This window comes from Mus pahari, chromosome 1 (assembly GCF_900095145.1).
Source record: "Mus pahari chromosome 1, PAHARI_EIJ_v1.1, whole genome shotgun sequence".
Lineage (NCBI taxonomy): Eukaryota > Metazoa > Chordata > Mammalia > Rodentia > Muridae > Mus > Mus pahari.
The window spans coordinates 130,645,675-130,665,033 of NC_034590.1; the positions used below are offsets into that span (position 1 = coordinate 130,645,675).

A 19,359-nucleotide genomic window follows, 5' to 3' on the forward strand; every position below is an offset into this window, starting at 1 on the left:
CCTTAGGTGAAGGCTGCATGCATCTGTAGCAGGGCAGGGGAGGGTTGGGGACCTTAGGTGAAGGCTGCATGCATCTGTAGCAGTGTTCCTAGGTAGCACCTCTCATGCTTTTTAGCCATAGTGGGGCTGAGAAAAGTCACTTGGAGATGATAACTCTCTGATGTATTAGCTGTTTAGGAACGGGGACGCATGCTACTAAAAATCTGAAGTACAGTGAGAAGATGATAGAGCAGCCACTGCCTAGGAACACTAGGCAGTTAGTGCTGTAATAAGACTGTCTTGAGTTGCTCACAGTGAACTTTAAACTCTCACCACTCCTCTGTCCCCCTAACTTTACTAAGGAAACTTTAGAACTTAATATAAATTGGCTTTAAAAAAAACCTTCCAAAAAACATTTGTATTTATCCCTTCAGGCCCAATAATACTACTTTTGAATATTTATACCCCCCTCTCTTTTTTTTCTAAAATATGCCCTCAGTCATCTCTTGCCACAAGTGAATCCCCCAAATTAAGTCATTTATTTGTAAGGAATAAAGACTATATTTGTCTCATGGTGTTAAAGGGTGGGACGTTGAAGGCTGTGGAGCACATTTGGTGAAGTTCTTGCTAGTGTAGAAAGTCCATGGAGCCTTGAGGCAGTGTAAGACATCACGTGGTAGGGGACTTGCACCTCCTTCTGTTTTTGTTTTTGTTTCCAAAGCCACAATCCCATCAGGTTAGGGTGCTGCCCTTCAGGTGCCATTTAATTTTTAATATTTCCCGAAAGTCCTACCTTCAGATACCATAATTGGCTTACATTTCTACCTATTTTATGCCTCACAATAAGGATTAAATTTTAATGTGCATTTTTGTGGCCTCTTTCAAACCATAGCAAATACAAACAGATTGTGAATGCAAAAAAGTACACTAAATGCACTGCACTGCAGTTAGGAAATGCCTTAGTAAATTTTGGTTGCATAAAGTAGAATGTTAAAAATCATTTTATTCTTTTTTTTTTTTTTGAGAGCATTTATCCAATCTGACAAAAATTCTTCTGTTAAGGACAAGGGATTATGTTTCTCAGACTGGTATATCTTAACTCTTAGCTAAAAGGACACATTTCCAAGTGCTCTGCAATTAAATGTACCACATGAGTACCTGTTACATGAAAGCAGCCCAGTCACAGAAAGCCCTCCTGTTGTTATGTGTGGAATCTAAACAGTCATGAGCAGAATGGTAGTTAACCAACAGATGGGAGTGGAAGGGTGAAGTCGTGTAGGTATGTGTTGGTCAGGGGACACTGATAAGTGTAGAAGTGATGGGTTAACTAGCTTTGATCATCCCTCTTTGTACATAAAGTATCACTTTATGTTCGGTAAATACATATACAGAATTTGTGCATTCAGTCAGGAGTGAATTTGTCTTAAACAGCTACAAGATGAGTACTACGTAAAAGGTCAGAAATGGTTCCTTCTAGAAGGGGGGCGGTTATGGCTCTTACCCTGAGTATTTTTGCTTTTCTACATTTGTTTGTATTTTCACTGTGATGTACTAATATGGAAGAAGTAGGGATGCCTGCCATCTTTTTCAGACTCTTTGCCACTCTGATAACCCAATATAAACAACTCAAGGGAGGCAAATGTGTTTTGTTTTTATTATTACACATAAGTACACTGTAGCTGTCTTCAGATGCACCAGAAGAGGGCGTCAGATCTCATTATAGGTGGTTGTGAGCCACCATGTGGTTGCTGGGATTTGAACTCAGGACCTTCGGAAGAGCAGTAAGTGCTCTTACCGGCTGAGCCATCTCGCCAGCCCCGGCAAATGTGTTTTGACTCACAGTTTCGCAGGTTCTAGTCTGCTGGGAGGGAAGATGACTGAGCAGAGCAGCTGATCTGGTGGCCAGCACGCTGAAAGAGAGTAAGTCTCTGGACAAGATACCCAGAAGTGTGTCATCATCATCTACCCCCACCCCTGCCCCCAAACCCCAGGACCTATCACCTCCAGTTAACTCCTAGAGTTTCTAGAGCCCCCCTAGAAAGTACCACCAGCTCGGAAACAAGCCCTTGGTACATGGATTTTTGTTTTTATTTTTTTAAGGAAAAGAACTTCATATCTAAACTGTAACAAGTACTGACTATGTTTACTAAGTTTTCCTATCCAGTGAAGGTTGATGGCATGAACAGAGGACTGACTACCTGTGGGCTTTGTGGAGATTTGTTCCAACCAGTCTCTGTTATATACATACTTGACATTTATTAAATTTCAGCAAATACTTCCATGACCATTATATCATTTTTACCTTGTTTTATCAAGACACTTTGAGGTACAAAAGAGATCATATAGTAGTAAGTAACAAACTAGATTACAGCATTTCTGACTTGAGAACTTCTTACTATCTCAGGTGTAAACAGGCAGTGTCAGTGAAACTCCTGCCTAGGTGTCCTCTTACATCACCCTTGGGGCCTCCCTCCCACAGTGCTACACGTGCCTTTAGAAATGGGGGGTGATGGTAGCGGTGCTCTAATGTCTTTAATCCCAGCACTCGGGAGGCATAGGCAGGCAGATTTCTGAGTCCGAGGACAGCCAGGGCTACACAGAGAAACCCTGTCTCCAAAAAAAAAAAAAATAGGACTGTGGCGTTTATGGATAGCAAGAGCTGTGCTTCATTACTCTTCAGAATTTTACATATTTATTTTAAAGAAGTACTTGTTTTATTTGTGTATAAAGAATGTAAAGAAAGATGCAGCGAATTCCTGTGAGCCCATCACACAGTTTCCATGGTCTGTGTACACGCCCACATCCACACATACTGCCATACATGCATATATACACACACTCACATGTACACACACAGACAGTCTTATCCTTTTTCCCCAGAGAGGGTATTCCTTTCCTTGCACACTGGCTTGGTTCCTAAACAATGTGTTGCTTGATGTTATATAAAATGAAGTTGTGTATCATGTGTACTTTAATGTGCTATTTTTAACAAATATTTGTGTTCCTGCTTTTATCTTTTAGAGTTGTAGCCGTGATTTATTTCTCTGCATTCCCCAGTATAATTTCTTCATCATGACCACTGATAATAGGCTTTCTGTTGTTCGTGGGGTTTTATGTTTATTTGACAGTGCTGGGGTGAAGGCAGCTTGTGTTTCTTGAGTATGTTTAAGAGTATAATTTCTAGATCATAGGGCTGATAAACATTAAGCTTTACTAAGGATGCTGTTATTTTGCAAAGTGGTTATATTCATTTCTGGATTCACCATTGGTATGTAAATGTTCTAATTTTTCCATAATTCACAAACATTTGACCTAGTTGGATATATGGGTTTTTGTCAATTTGGTTGATATAAAATGACATTTAGCTTTTAATAATGAGGCTTTCCTTTTTACTTCATAAATAAGCAATCCTCAAAGTAACCATTAGAAAACCTTTGGAATGCAAATTGTGACTATTACATTTGAAACCCTAAAGAATTTTAATTTTTCATTTGCTTAATACTTTTGTAGTATATAATTTATATTTTTCAAAATTCAACTTGGCTAGCCTTTAGTTAGCTTCCAAACATACTCTATATTCTACATTTTTACTGTTCTGATTCTGGGGATTAAATCTAGGGCATTTTAACTTTTACTGCAGTTTGTTACTGCTTGATGATGTAGCTATGCCATCATCCAGTTTTGCCCAAAATGTTTAATTTGAAAATTGAAATTAGTAAAATAATTATAAATTAATCTTTGATGTGTCCTCTTATTAGCGCACATGTCTTATTCATTATAAGCCATTTTGTTGTCGATTCCTCTGAGAAGTATTCCTCATGAAGCAAAAGACTTTCCTTCAAATGTCAAAGGGTGGGAAATAAGGGTGGTGTCCAGCATAACTTCAGAATAACAGTTATGTAAGCTGACAGTCTTAAAATGAGCTTGGCCTCTGGTGAGAGAATTCTTTTACCAATTAAAATAAAACACCTTTTCTGTTTTAGCACCAGTATGCACGAACGAGTGAACAGAACAGAAAGACAGTTTCGATCACTTCCTGATAACCAGCAGAAACTGCTTCCTCAGTTTCCTCTTCACTTGGACAAGATCCGGAAATGCATTGACCATAATCAGGAAATACTGCTGACCATTGTGAATGATTGCATACATATGTTTGAAAATAAAGAATATGGAGAAGATGTATGTGAAATCAGTTCTGTCTCTTTTAATTTTAGGGTTATGGTCTGTATGTCCAGCTCTTGCGCAGGTCATCCACTCTACTGAAAGTTGGTTTTTTGAGACAGGGTTTCTCTGTGTAGCCCTGGCTGCCCTGGAACTCACTTTGTAGACCAGGCTGGCCTTGAACTCAGAAATCTGTCTGCCTCTGCCTCCNGAGTGCTGGGATTAAAGGCGTGCTCCACCACGCCTGGCTTGTTTTTGTTTTTGTACATAGATAATTGTTGATACTTTTATGTGGTGTTTTGGATGTACTACTATTATATAGAGGACTTAAATTTCTTAAAGGACTTTACTAGCTAGCTATATCAGTTAATTTCCCTGTTTTCTTTTTCAGTATCTTATATTTGTTGATGTTCATTTTGCCCTTAGAATTTTTTTTGTCACTTAAATCTAAAGTGACTAGTACTAGGAGTAGTAACTGAAGGCTCTGTGTATCCAGATAGATTCTGGCCAGTCCGATGTGAGCCATTCATGCTACCCATCAGTGAACTAGACAGACTTTCTTACCTCTCTTGGAGGGTGGGGTGTATGTCACCATAGTAGCTCAGTGTGGGTCCTTGACCAGTAAGGACTATTGAGGGTAGAAGTGAGAGCACCAAGTGTTAGTCATATAGGATCTCAAGCTGCACTTGAGCCCCTCCTTAGGTGAGAAGCTGATACTATCATTGACACATCTGTATCTTAGCATGCTTATTTAACCATATTCAAAATTGACTCTAAGAAAATAATTCTTTTCTCCCCTTTTAAGCAGGCCAATGGAAAGATTATGCCAGCATCTACATTTGACATGGATAAGTTAAAATCTACGCTGAAACAGTTTGTAAGAGACTGGAGTGAGACCGGGAAAGCAGAAAGGGACGCCTGCTATAAGCCAATCATTAAAGAGATCATCAAAAATTTTCCAAAAGAGAGATGGTAAATATTACCCCATTTTTACCCACTTTCTGTAAGATTTAATCATTTAGCTATAGCATTTCCATCTTGTGATTCATTTTCATAGTTGCTCAGTTGTTATGTATGTGAGTGGTATACTTGTTCCTGGATGCTTCAGTTGTGTGTGGTTCAAGTTTTTATGTTTGGTGACATTTGCTCCAGTAAATACAAGAGATTTGAAACTGTTAGAGTAAGTATTCATAGTCAACAGTACTCACCGCATTATAAGTTGCTTTGAGAACCCAGTGATAGTGACATACGTAAAGAGCTGTGGCACCCATCCATCGTACCATAGAGGAGCAACTTACTACCTTTGTGGATTCTGAAGCTCCGCCTCTGCTTTTCAGACTCACATTTGTAAATGAATAAAGGAATAAAGTGAAATGCATAGGGCTACAAAGAGCCATTTATTTTGAAGTGAAGATCCTGAAATTTTTGGAACTGAGGACAAGTATTAATTAAAGATTATTGCTGTTAGAATCTGTTTGGAAGTAGAAAGAAGGCTCAGTAGTTAGAATATGTTCTTACTGCTCTTGCAGAGAACCCAAGTTCAGTTTCCAGCTGAACATTATTAAGCTCACAGTTACTTGTAAAGTTCCAGCTCTAGGGGACCCAGTACTCTCTCTGGACTCTGTGGGCATCTACACTCACATGTGCACATTTCCACACATAGACACATAAAAATAGTCTATACTTACAATTTAAAGTAGACTTTTTAAATAATAAAATAAAATTGAGTTTTTCCCCATTCTTATAAGCCCAGTGAATTTTGTCTCAGACCCTGGGATCCATAGTTCCAAGTGTTCAGAACTCCTGAGTTTGGGTGTATCCTTCGAGGAATGTCAGGATCGTTGTCTCTTTTTCTCTCTTTTGAACTTTTAATTTTGAAGTAACTTCAAAATTATGGTTCTTTTTCAACATTCATCAAGTTTTGGCATTTTACAGCATCACTATCATTCCCACCTTCTCCTTCCCTCCTTCTTTCAGCATGTGGATGTCTAAAACCACACATTCAGAATTATTGTAAAGCCATTTGAGAGTCATATAGTATTTGTCATGGTTTCTTACTGCTTAATACTTCACAGCTTTAGATTTCAGGGTCTCACTGTGTAGCCACGGGTGGCCTGGAACTCACTGTGTGGACCAGGCTGACCTGAGCACAGAGATCCATCTGCCTCTACCTCCTGAGTCTGAATTTAAAGGTGTGCTCCACCACGCAGGCAGAGTCTGTTCTTGAGAATAAATCTGTTCACTTTCAGTTGGCAGATTCAGGAAATTGACCCTTGAGCACAGTTCTGGAACCTGATAGTACATCAGTTTGGGCTGTGACGCCTGGGAGGTGTGGTTTTTGTAACCTTGACAGTTCTCAGGCTGCTCTCTAATAAAGGGGGCCCTTCTTCCTTCTCTTCCATAGAGATTTATTTCAAGGACTTACAGTTCCTATTTTATTCAGTGAATTATAATCTTCAGTTACTATTGTTTTAATTCTGTTGTTTAAATTCTTCTATCCTTGGGGATTTTTTATTTTTTCTGAAAAATCTAAGGTATTTGAGACCTGTGTTGTAGATCCTGTGAGGCTTGGTTATTTCCCCAAATTAAGCATATACTTTGTCACTTTGTGCATTCTCCTGCACAGACACACTCATACTCAGTGCTGGTACCTGCCTTGTACACAGGGTCTATCTCTGCTGTTAGGTGCTGAACTTTATGATTTTCTGAGGCAAGGTCTCACTGTAGCTTATGAGCTCATGCTGGCCTTGAACTTAAAATCCTCCTGCCTTGATTGACCTCCAGAGTGCTAGGACCATAGGCATGTACTGCCACACCTCAGCTCAGCACAGTTTTCAGTGATTTGTTTAAGTTCCTCCCCAATAATCCTGACATTTGTGTTGTTTCAGGGTTTTTAAAAACTTCTTTATTTTCTTGAGTTTTTGCATTAATAGTTTTGTTTTGGGTCAGCATTTTATGCAACAACAACAACAAAAAAACAAAAACACAGTGAAGATGAGAGTGAGTAAATACGTTAATCAAAAATAAATTATATTTTGCTTTTTCTGTCAGAACATTAGTATAGAGGGCAGAGTAAATAATTTATTTTTCATTTCTGAAATACTTATAAGTATTTATTGCTTCAGACAATCTCTTAAGAAAATTTTGTAAAAATCTTGCATCAAGAAATGTAGTAATGTGGGAATATTGTTTCTTTCTAGAAAATGAACTGGATTATAAAGTTTTGTCTGCATTTTACCTTATATTTCATATACAGTGACTTCAGCATTTTCCCGAGACAGAGTAGTAGGAAAAATTTTGCAACAGTGAATAGTTACTGATCTCTTGCATAAAAGAATTACTTCTTAAATAGTAAATCAACTGCTGTGGACATAGGACATCAGCAAAAGCTAGGAGCAAGATTATTTTGTTGCCGAGTCAGGTTTTGTTTTATTTTGTTTTTTTAATGGTGAAAAAAGTGTATGTTTAGAATTACCCATCTGGACTGAGTTTAGATGGTCCCAATCTTGTTGGCAACATCCAGAGCATCATTATCAGGAGCCAAGTGAACTTGCACCCTCTTCTCTCTTCTCTCAGTCAGGCCTTATCAGGACCTGACTTTGGCCACATTAGTCTCATAGTTTCTTCATGGCCTGTTTGATCTGGTGCGTGTTGGCCTTGACATCCTCTGCAGTGAACACAAGCATTTGTCCTCTGTCTTCTTCATGGCAGATTCACTGGTCAGGGGGAATTTGATGATGGCACAGTGGTCAAGCTTGTTTCTCCTGGGTGCACTATGTTGAGGGTATTTGGGCTGCCTCCAGAACTGGAAGGTCTTGGGCCACCTGAAGGTAGGCGACTTGTGGGATTTCCTCTGTGGCTGTGGATACCTTTCAGCACCACCTTCTTAGCTTTCAAGGCCTTCACGTTGGCTTTGGCTTTGGGAGGGCTGGGAGCTTTCTTTGCTTTTGTCTCCATGATGGCAAAAAAGCAGAGTAAACTTAACATAAAGTGCTTGGCTAACTCACCGTGTGTGTGCGTGTGTGTGTGTGTGTGTGTGTGTGTGTATACTTATCTAAGCTGTCACTGTTTTTTTTTTTTCATTCAAAGTATCTGTTCATTTTTTGAGTTAGCATACAACATAATGGGTTTCATTATGGCATTCATATATGTCAAACATGGCTCCTGTTTATCTACTTCCCTGCTGCATCATGGAGTTTATTTCTCAGAAAAATAAATGCTGTAAAAGTCATGATGTATATGCTTAAGACTTTTGGACATTTTGGGGTGTACTTTCTGAATAGGATCTACCTTTCTTATAGATTATTTTGGGGGGAATTTCCATATATTAGATCATATCATGCAAAAAGTTTTAATTTCTTCCTTTCCAACTTGAATGCTTCCCCCCCCCCCCCCCCGAGACAGGGAATAGCCCTGGCTGTCCTGGAACTCACTTTGTAGACCAGGCTGGCCTTGAATGCAGAAATCCGCCTGCCTCTGCCTCCCTAGTGCTGGGATTAAAGGTGTGCACCACCACACCCGGCCCCCAACTTGAATGCTTTTTATTCCTTATTTTTATTCTTAGGGGAAAGCTTTTTCTTTTCACCTCTGAGTATAATGTTAACTGTGGGGTTCTCTCTCTCTCTCTCTCTCTCTCTCTCTCTCTCTGTCTCTCTCTCTCTCTCTCTCTGTCTCTCTCTGTCTCTCTCTCTCTCTGTCTCTCTCTCTTTCTTTAAAGATTTCACTTATTTTATATTTATATATGATGAGTATACTGTATACACTGTAGCTGTTTTCAGAAGCACCAAAAAAGGCTCACCCATTACAGATGGTTGTGAACCACCATGTGGTTGCTGGAAATTGAACTCAGGACCTCTGGAAGAGCAGTCAGTGCTCTTAACCACTGAGCCATCTCTTCAGCCCCCTCTGGTGTTTTCTTAATTCGCCTTTTCTTGTTTGATATTTTTCCACCTTTCTTTGAAAGGATGTTGGATGTTGTTAAATACCTTTTGATTCTATTGAGACAACCTTGTTGAGGTCTTCTACCCTTCTTATTAAAATCTCATTTTCATGTGTTAAATCAAATCACCCTTGCCTTCTTAGGAGAGATCACATTTGGCTATTGTAAATAATTTTCCAAGAACATTGTTGGGTTAGATTTGCTAATATTTTGTTTGGGATTTCTATACTCATTCATTGTAAGGGATAGTGGCCTGTGGTTTTCATTTGCCAAGAGTAAGCTTGCCTTCTACCCACGATACATTGAGAGGACAACAACTTGTTTTTTATTCTTTTCTGGAAGATAAGAAGTAATTTTCATTAAGAATCATTTTGAAGACTTTGAATCAGAATAGTACAAATTGCCACTCTTAAAAGGCTGCGTGTTTTCAGCCAGCAGTGCTACTACAAGTTATCTGCCTACTTGTTACACATGGGCCTTACCATTGAGCTACACTCTTGCCTCTAAGATTTTTTTTTTTTTTTTGGTTTTTCGAAACAGGGTTTCTCTGTATAGCTCTGGCTGTCCTGGAACTCACTTTGTAGACCAGGCTGGCCTGGAACTCAGAAATCTGCCTGCCTCTGCCTCCCAAGTGCTGGGATTAAAGGTGTGTGCCACCACGCCTGGCTACCTCTAAGATTTTTAACAGTGACACTTCATGAAGGATTCCATAACTATTAGAGTAATGAGCTAATTTCTTGTATTAACTTTTTGTAGTTTTATAATTGCTTTAAGTTTTATGAACCTTTATGAACATAATTACTTCTATGGGGATATTATTTGTTTTTAAGTTTCTAGTTTTTAGTCTCTGAAAGTCATCAGTGCTTTGCTCAATAAAGTTCTGGATAATGGCTTCTTTAAGTTCTAAGTGTTCCTGAATTCATAGTATCTTCCTTTCTGAAAGTAGCTTGTATAGTCAGGCTCTTTTATACTTTGTCCCAAAGTTTGAATGAATTTCAGATGCTTAAGTCAATATAACTTCTGATGTTTATCATTTTATTTATACTTAAAATTACTGAATAATATGTGCAATTGTGTCTAGTCAGCCTTTCAGTACTAGCTGTCTAATAAAAAGCATGGCTTTGCTAAAGGTACTTAGGAGACTTGTACACTCGCTGTTTTATAGTTTACTTTTCAGCTGTACAGGGTGTAACATCTGGTAAACAGAGGAATTAGCTTTAGGTGGTGCTAGTAAATTATTTTAAAAGTAAAAGAATAATTAAAGGCATTTTTCAGTAGGTAAAGATGTCAGAGTTTAGGATTAAGAAGGACATGAGTCTTCTGTCATGGCTATCCATCTACCCTCCCCATCCCCGCAACACCGAGTGTTACAGCTGTGACACAGATATATGTTCACATACAAATTAATAAACTTTAAATGAAATATACTGGGGAAAAATGTTTATTTCCTCAATCTTGGACCTGATGGGAGAATTACATATTTTCTTCTATATCATTTTGTTTTGTTTTACTTAGATTAGTTTCTTTGTACTAGATAAGAAAGGTAAATGTTAAGGCCACATGCACAGTTAATTTCATAGCTTTCCCATAAACCAATCCCCCAGAAGCAGGTGTAGGTATGGTGCCTGTGCCTGTGCCTGTGTATGGCTGGGGCAAGATGCTTGGGAATTTGAGGCCAGCCTGTGTTACACAGCAAAGCCTTGTCTCAGAGAAAGAGAAGGGCCTGGATAAGGCACATTAGTTATCGCCCCTCAGGATCCGAGTTAGTTCTGGATAAAGCATCGTCACTTGGGTCTCAGATCATTCCACAGCAGGCATAAAACTTGATGTCCTTACATACACTTGAGCTGGACTTAACTCAGTTTCAACTGCCTTTCCTTCCTGAGATTACAGTGAATGGCCATCCTGAGATGTCTATGAATATGCATAGAACTACCTGCTCTTGCTCAATTAAAATGTTTTATGTAAACACATTTTACCTGTTTGTCCATATTTGGGAATAATGTGTTGAGTTTGGGAATAATTTTGAAGGTACAGATTGGCCTCTGCATTGTTGATAAAGAAATGCTTTCTACATTTTACCAAATGTTAGATCATTGGTGTCTGTTTTGGTTTTACATTTTTTACATTTTACATTTAGGTATTTTCTATGCTGCTCTTGTGAACAGTTGAATGATGAAGTTAGCAAGCAATACTCTTTGTTTTTGTTTTATTTTCACTTAAAATGAAAGGTTAGCTGAATGTTGTGGCTCTTCCATTAGCAATCCTAGCATTCAGGGGAAAGGTGGGAGGAGCAAACAAGCCCAGGACCAGTGTGGTATGGTTTGTTTTAGGCCAGCCAGTGCTAACTAAGTATTGAGACCTTGTCTCAAGCAAAAAATATATGTGAGCTCAAGACCTAACCTGTTTTTTTCAAGTACGAACACAAGAATAGTGTAATGCTAAACATTTGATAGACTAGTATATATCGAAAATTTCACCTAGACAAACAATAAAGAAAACCAGCAATGCAAATGTTCAGTTTCCCCAAGTGTCTGCTGGTTCAGTGCTGCAAAGTACATGCATGTGAAGGAAAGAAACATTTGAGCCAGCCTTAAAGGCTTGGAATTTTTTTTTTACTATAAAAACTATTTAACTGGTTTGTTATTTTTGTTTGTTTGTTTTAAAAATCTTAATTCATTAGCCTATTTGAAGACCATTTGGGGTAACATTTTGTTTATGACTATTTCAGTATTTACTGTACTCCAAGAAGACATTGACTGACTTGTTGAAAATTTATCTTTCACATAGTTTTTAGAAAAAAACTAAATTAAAAAAAACTTGTTTTCTATTTTATTAAAATAGAGACATTAACTATATAAAGGGATTTGTTAGCTTAAAGGAATCTATTTTAAAAGAGAAAATAGTGAAATTTTACAATGCCATATGAAATTGTATAGAGTGAAGAATATTTTATCTCATTCTTTCTTGACTGAAAAAGTATGTTTTAAGCTTCTTTCAAATCAGAATTTTAAATGTTCATAATTCTAGAATAATAACCTCAGTGATAAAACTACGATTAATAATTCAAGAGAAAAATGGCATAAAATGACATGAATTGGCATAAAAGGAATATAAGACAATCTCATAGACATTCAAATGTAAAAACTATGTTAAGCCATTTTTACATAATGTTTTGCAAAAATTGAAATATAGGAAGAAGTGAAGCTGTGGAGAAACATGGTTCCTGTAAAAGCAAAAAATAGGAAAAAATTTTATAAAGGATGGTTTGGTGGTGTTTGTTAAAATCTAGAGTTCAACATTGTTGAATTGGATTTATAGATACACTTCTGTGTATAGAAATTATTCTAATATTACAATGCCAAAATATTATAGGTAAAGTAGATGTTCAGTTTTCCCCAAGTAATTGGGACTGTAATTGGCACTTTTTTTTTTTTTGTTTTAAAGACAGGATTTCATATAGCTCAGGCTGGCTTTAAACTTGCTTTGTTGCTAACGATGACCTTGAACTCCTGTCTTCCTGCTTCTATACCCTGAATATCGGGATTTACACATATACCGCTATGCCTATTTTTCTGCAGTGCCAGGGCTTCCTGTATGCTAAAGAAGCACTAGACTAATAGAGCTGCATCTCTGTCCTGGTGTAACGTTTTAAATCCTTCCTTAGTGACTTAGAGGGATAGATATCCAAGAGGATATCCTGTTGAGAATTTATTGACATGTACAGGCTATCAATATAATGTTCTCATGTAATTTAAATGCTTTGATAGCTACAAAGAAAAGCAAAATAGTAGGATGAATTTAATAAACTAGAATTTCAACTTGTATCAATATCAAAGATTACTGAGATTTTTTTTCATTCATCTTATGTCAAGTTTTTGAGGTCCAGCTTATTTTACACTTAGAACATATATCACTTTATATACTTTAAATCTTATGAATTTTGTGCTGTCTGCTATATTGGACAGAATAGCTATGATTCAGAAAACTACTTTTGCTGCTTAAAAGTTGCAGATGGCTGAATAGATAAGGGTGCTTGCTGCATAGCCTGATGACCCAAGCTGTATGTATGTCTGAGACTGACATTGTAGAGAGAACCAATGCCTCCAAGTTGACCTTTGACCTCTACATGCATGCTGTGGTACATGAGAGAACATTCGCTCACTCGCACGCACGCACACACACACACACACACACACACACACACACACACACACACACACACAGAGGTTGGGGGGAGTTGCATATAATCCTACCACTAGGGGTCAGCCAAGTGTCACCATGCTGATTCCATAAAACAAAGTATATTATATTGGAGTTTGCTAATTTGTAAAACAAAAATACAGTTAAGCCTGCAAAAACATTTACTATTCATAAAATGGCCTAGTCTGGTTTTAAAGCTTTAAAATCACATTTATATTTAAAGTTTGTTTCTCTTCATTTTAGCAAGAAATGTTTTAGACTTTTAAAGGATTCATAGCGGCATGTGTATCTTTGGGGGAAAATCTAGTTAAGATTACACATTTAGGAAAGCATTCTTGCCATCCCACCCTCTTTGTTTCGGTTTTGATCAGTCATTTTATTCTAAACATATTCTGACTTTAAGACCCATTGGAAACACCCTTTTGTCATAATACAAATAGTTTGATGATCTGCAGTGGTCTGCTCACTTCTGAGGTAGGGGTTTGTGTTCTGTATTTTTTGTCTTGGTGACTTTTAATAGCACTCTTACACACTTCAGATGCTAGTGTACCTCTCGGCACAGAGTAGAGGCAGAAGGTTCAAGTTTCTGGTTAAGGAAATGTTGATGAAAGAAATCATAAAGCTAATCTTCTATAAGTTAGTTACTAAGTTGTTCTTGTTGGTTTTATTTTGTTACTTTAATGACAAGAGTTCTCACTCTGTTAGCCCTAGCTGGCCTGGAACTAACTATGTAGACAAGGATGGTCTTGAATTCATAACAATCTGCTTGCCTCTGTCCAGAGTGCTGGGATTAAAGGTGTGTGTCCATTCCTGGCAGGTGTATTATTCAAACATATGTTCCATAAATAATTTATAATAAGAACATTTTACTGGATGAGCCATTTCCCTGGCCTCCCAATTTCTTTCTTTCTTTCTTTCTTTCTTTCTTTCTTTCTTTCTTTCTTTCTTTCTTTCTTTCTTTCTTTCTTTCTAAGTAGAATATGCAAAGATTATCTTGTAGAATATATTGCTAGTAAAAATGTCCTATTGCATTCTGAAAGTGAAGGCCTTGGGGAACAGGTAGTTTGTGAGATTTGAATAGTTTGAAATTGAATTGGTTTTGTGAACCAAATTTTGAAAATGTTAAATTCCCTCTTTATTCATGATACTGACTACACACATTTTCTTTTTGGTTCCTATGCAAATGTCATTTTCTCCTCTTTTTTTTTTTTTAAGTAAAGTTACTTTTAATTACGTGTGTATGTGCATGTGTATACTAATACATGCATGTAGATGTACATTTTAAGGTCAGGGCAGCCTGAAAGGGGTAGGTTCTCTTGCACTCTGTGGGTCCCAGCGATTGAGCTCAGCCTGTCAGCCTTAGTTAGAACTGCCTGTACCCACTGAACCATTTTGCTAACCCTGTAACTGATTGGCCAGGGTTCCTGAGAAAAGGTCCTAGCCACCTACATTCTTTTCCTCCTAAAGCTTATTGCAGTTCTATTGAAGGAATGGCAGAGCTCAGAGAGAAGGAAACATTTAATGGCAATGTGGCGAGGTAATGGAGCCTCTGGTGTGGTGCAGTCTGTTGTCTTAAATGCTCCCAGAAATATTTGCAAGGGGAGCTGTGGCAGCAAGGTCACGAGTTTGAGGCTAGTCAGGTTACTTACTGACACCTTTCAAAGAAGGCATTGCTCATTTTCTCCAAGAGAATATCCATCCCTCTGACCTTTTCTCTCTTTCTTTTGGAAGAGAGGTAGGGGCAGCAGAGACAGAGTCCTAGTTTGTCTCCCAGGCTACTCTGGAGTTTGCTATGTAGACCAGGCTAGTCTCAAACTCATGGTAGTCCTGCCAGTCTCCCAATTCTGGGATAAGAGGTCTGAGCTACTGTGACCAGTACCCCTGCCCTTGCCTTTTGTAACTGAGAGCTATAAAATTGTAGAGATATACTTTAGACATTAAACTCTCAATGGAGTTAATTTATTTGGTTGTTTAATCCGTGTTGTATGAACTAAGATGTGAGGTTTTGTTCTCTGCCTCATGGTGAAATAATTCAAAAGTCCCACACATAATGAGGGATCACTTTGGGATAATTTATCTTCCCAGAAATAAGAATGACTATACATCTTTAGATACAATGTGATTTTTTTTTTTTCCTGAAAAGTATTCTTTGGGGAATAAAACCCTTACTTGATAACATTACAATTCTGTCTATCTTTTATTTTTATTGACATTTAGTAATACTTCAGTTTTAAGAAGTTAGGAGTCCAAGTAAGCTTATTTTATTGAATAATTGAATAAATTTTTAGTTGTTAATATGGATTTTGTCTCTTTTTCTTTTTTTCCTCTTTGAGGGGCTGGATATAATTGCCTTGTCTCATTTCAGGGATCCTTCTAAAGTAAATATTCTGGTACCTGGTGCTGGACTAGGAAGATTGGCCTGGGAAATAGCTATGCTAGGTTATGCTTGTCAAGGAAATGAATGGAGTTTTTTTATGCTCTTTTCTTCCAACTTTGTACTCAACAGGTATTTAATTTACTTTTTGATGGAAATAGTAATTTCTTAAAATCAAATTGCTTTGCCTATTTTTGAACAATTCTGAATTAGAAGAAAAATATATAGTACTTGCTTGCTGTAGAACATATTTACATTAATGAACATATTACATTCATAATGTTATACCGATGGCCGCTGTAACCAGTGTTAATTTAATTAGTTGTTTAACAGTGTCGACACAGGGCAAGCAAACAACTTTTTAGAAAGTAATTGGGCATTCCATGAAACTAAAATGATTTCTCTAAGCTTTTTCACTTTTTTGTTTCTTGGTGAGGTAAGAGTTTATTTTAGCAATTGTAACTATTTTCCCTGACGACTTCCCATAAGTGGCCATACCTGTTCACATGACTGAGTAGATTAAGGACCCGAGAACTTCTGTGTCCTCCACCAGAAGGTAGTAGAAAAGAGTTATTATTTTTGAGTCAGAAGATACAGTGTATTCGAGACAAAGAACGAGCTGCCTGTTTCAATAGCACGTTACTGGTAACTTACTCAGTTGGTGCAATGCTGTGTTATTGGTGACTGTGCAGTTTAGGTTGCTGGTGAGCTTGGGAGGAGGGTTATTATGCCAAATTGTAGAAATGGGTAGAACAGCAGACTAGTGTGCTTGTTTTATTCACCTTGGAGGTTCAGGAATACATTTCTGCTGGGTGTGGTGGCACAGGCCTCTTATCTCAGCTCTTGTGAGAGGAAAACAGAAGGATCAAGAATTCAGTGTCATCCTCAGTTACACAGTGAGTTTGAGGCCAGCCTGGCTACATAAGACCCTGTCTGAGAAAACATTTTAGTAATTTTTAGAAATTTGAATGAATAGTATATGTGAATCTCTGAATTTCTTTTAATCCATGGTTGGTCATCTACCTGCATACACAGCTTCAGATAACTGAGTACAGTGTAGTGTTGACACTCTTCAAGTCTAATGATTTACCTCAATCAATAGATGATATTTTGGTGCTTAAAGTAGGTTTTCTTCTAGGTAAAATGTGTAGTTAACATTGAACCATATGCTCATATTTTACAGATGTTCTGAAATTAACAAATATAAGCTTTACCCCTGGATCCATCAGTTTAGCAATAACCGGAGGTCAGCTGATCAGATCCGACCCATCTTTTTCCCTGATGTTGACCCCCACAGTCTTCCTCCTGGTTCTAACTTTTCGATGACAGCAGGAGACTTTCAGGAGATTTACTCAGAATGCAGTAAGTTCAAAGCAAGTATTTAAAAGCTCTTAACAGTTACTCTAGAAATAATCCAGTGTTGTAACCATTTATTTTGATGGCAGAATATAAGGTGTGCAATGTCAGTGACAATGTATTTTCAGGGTTGTGTAAAAGGCAATGACAGTAAGTGTAATGAAATTTATGTACATTCAAGAGATGTTGATAACAAAAGACAACTTAGGAACCCAAATGTATGCTGAATGCACTAAAGATGGAAATAAGTGAGTGTGGGGCTGGAGCTCTGGAAAGAGGTTGTGACTGGATAGACAGAGATGAGGTACCGTGATGCAAAAGAATAAGATCATTGGGGACTGCAGCAGGCCTAGTCTGACACGAAAAGAAACTTTATGGGAAGCATGGCTTGAGAGTTAGGTTAGCTCCAGTTGTAGAAGACTTGCATCGGGTTGGAAGTTACATTTTAGCCTGAAGACCATTGGAGGGATGCAGGAATGGGAAGAGTGACTTGGCCATAATAGGAAAAGGAAAACAGAATTGTGAGTGGCAGCAAGAGCATTCTTTCAACACATATCTGTCACCTGTTAAATGACAAGTGTATTCCAAGCACAACAGATAGCAAAACAAAGTCTCTAGCCAATTCTGGAAGGGACAGAGAGGCCATAACATACAATATTGTTTGGAAGAAAATAATGTAGAGAAGTAAATTTAAGAATAGAAACTAAGAATGAACTTGCCACTTAGGTGTTTAGGGAGAGCACCTGGCTGTGTTCAGTAGGAACTGTGGTGACATGAGTAGCAGGGAGGAGGGAGATAGAGGGTTGGTTAAGACAACTCGAAGCAGCCGGGTGGTGGTAGCACACTCCTTTAATCCCAGCACTTGGGAGGCAGAGGCAGGCGGATTTCTGAGATCGAGGCCAGCCTGGTCTATAAAGTGAGTTCCAGGACAGCCAGGGCTACACAGAGAAACCCTGTCTCGAAAAAAACAAACAAAAAAAGCAAAACCCAAAAAACCAAACCAAACAAACAAACAAACAAAAAGACAACTCGAAGCAAGTAGTTTGAATTATATGAGAGGGACAGGAAGCCACAGGAAAGATAGCATAGAGCAGGAGTAGCAACATAGAAAAATTTTGTATATAAAATAAAACTTTATTTCCCCTAAATTCTGAGATTGGATCAAAATCATTCTGAAGTTAAAAAGGGACAACTGGGAGAAGTTAACCTTTTGGGTATATGTTAAGGAATAAGATCTCAAATAGGAGTGAAATTGGTGAAAAGTTTCATAATGCAACTGAGAATCACTTTCCTCTCCTGGGATTGGAAGAGAGTTGTTTTAGTTAGGGTTTTACTGCTGTGAACAGACACCATGGCCAAGACAACTCTTAGACACAATTTAATTGGGGCTGGCTTACAGGTTCAGAGGTTCAGTCCATTATCGTTAAGGCAGGAGCATGGCAACATCCAGACAGACATGGGGCTGGAGGAGCTGAGAGTCCCATCTCTTATTCCAAAGGCAGCTAGAGAAGACTAGGATGAGAGTACTAAAGCCCACACCTACAGTGACACACCTATTCCAATAAGATCACATCTTATTGGGCCAAGCATACACAAACCATCACAGAGGTACAGGTGATCTCTGCTGGGCCAGGCACTTTTACTACCCTGCCTAATAACAGCTTCCAAGAGCTAAACAGTGTTTTTGTTGGGGACCTACCTCAGCCTATGGCTTCCCCAGACAACTTCCCCCTGATGATTATCAAGTCATGGCAAATATTTGGGTATTTTGTTGTCATTTATTTCTCAAATTGGCAAGAGTTTACTCCTAAAACCTGCCAGAATTAGTGGTTAACTCCACTTAAATCAGAACTCAAAAACTTAAGATGACAATGATTTTGTTTTCCCAGATTCTCAATGAAGCTAGGGTAGCCTAGTCACAGCACTTCCTAGCTCAAGACCCTAAGGTTCAGTCACAAGCGTCAGTCACAAAAGGAAACTTGGTAAAGGTTAGCGGTTGAGTTGACAGTGAACAACTCTTTTAACAGTGTCATTTGATAATATATGGTAATATGTCAATAACGAATGATTTCCAGATTGATTACTATATCTACTTTGCTACAATCATTTTGAGTATTTAGTGTTAATCATGTCTATTCTTTCAGTTAAATGAAATATTAATATGCTATAAGAGTTAATTGGCAAACTTAAAAGGTAAAAAGAAAAAAAATAAACAAAATAACAGATGCAGTGGTCTGATTTCTGTTGGTTAGATGCCTGGGACTGTATTGCCACCTGTTTCTTCATAGACACAGCTCACAATGTAATTGATTATATCGATACAATATGGAGAATACTCAAGCCAGGT

The 19,359-nt window shown here is 38.0% G+C and overlaps 1 protein-coding gene across 1 annotated transcript in view; it reads left to right on the forward strand.

The window, feature by feature from the left end:
• The window catches only part of Carnmt1 (carnosine N-methyltransferase 1), a 41,106-nt gene that overhangs the window by 3,193 nt on the left and 18,554 nt on the right, over positions 1–19,359 (forward strand). Inside the window, exons 2-6 of the mRNA XM_029536362.1 lie at positions 3,963–4,158; positions 4,946–5,112; positions 15,648–15,788; positions 16,840–17,018; positions 19,265–19,357. Of these exons, the coding sequence (XP_029392222.1) occupies positions 3,963–4,158; positions 4,946–5,112; positions 15,648–15,788; positions 16,840–17,018; positions 19,265–19,357 (776 nt within the window). The remainder of the gene's footprint in view (positions 1–3,962; positions 4,159–4,945; positions 5,113–15,647; positions 15,789–16,839; positions 17,019–19,264; positions 19,358–19,359) is intronic.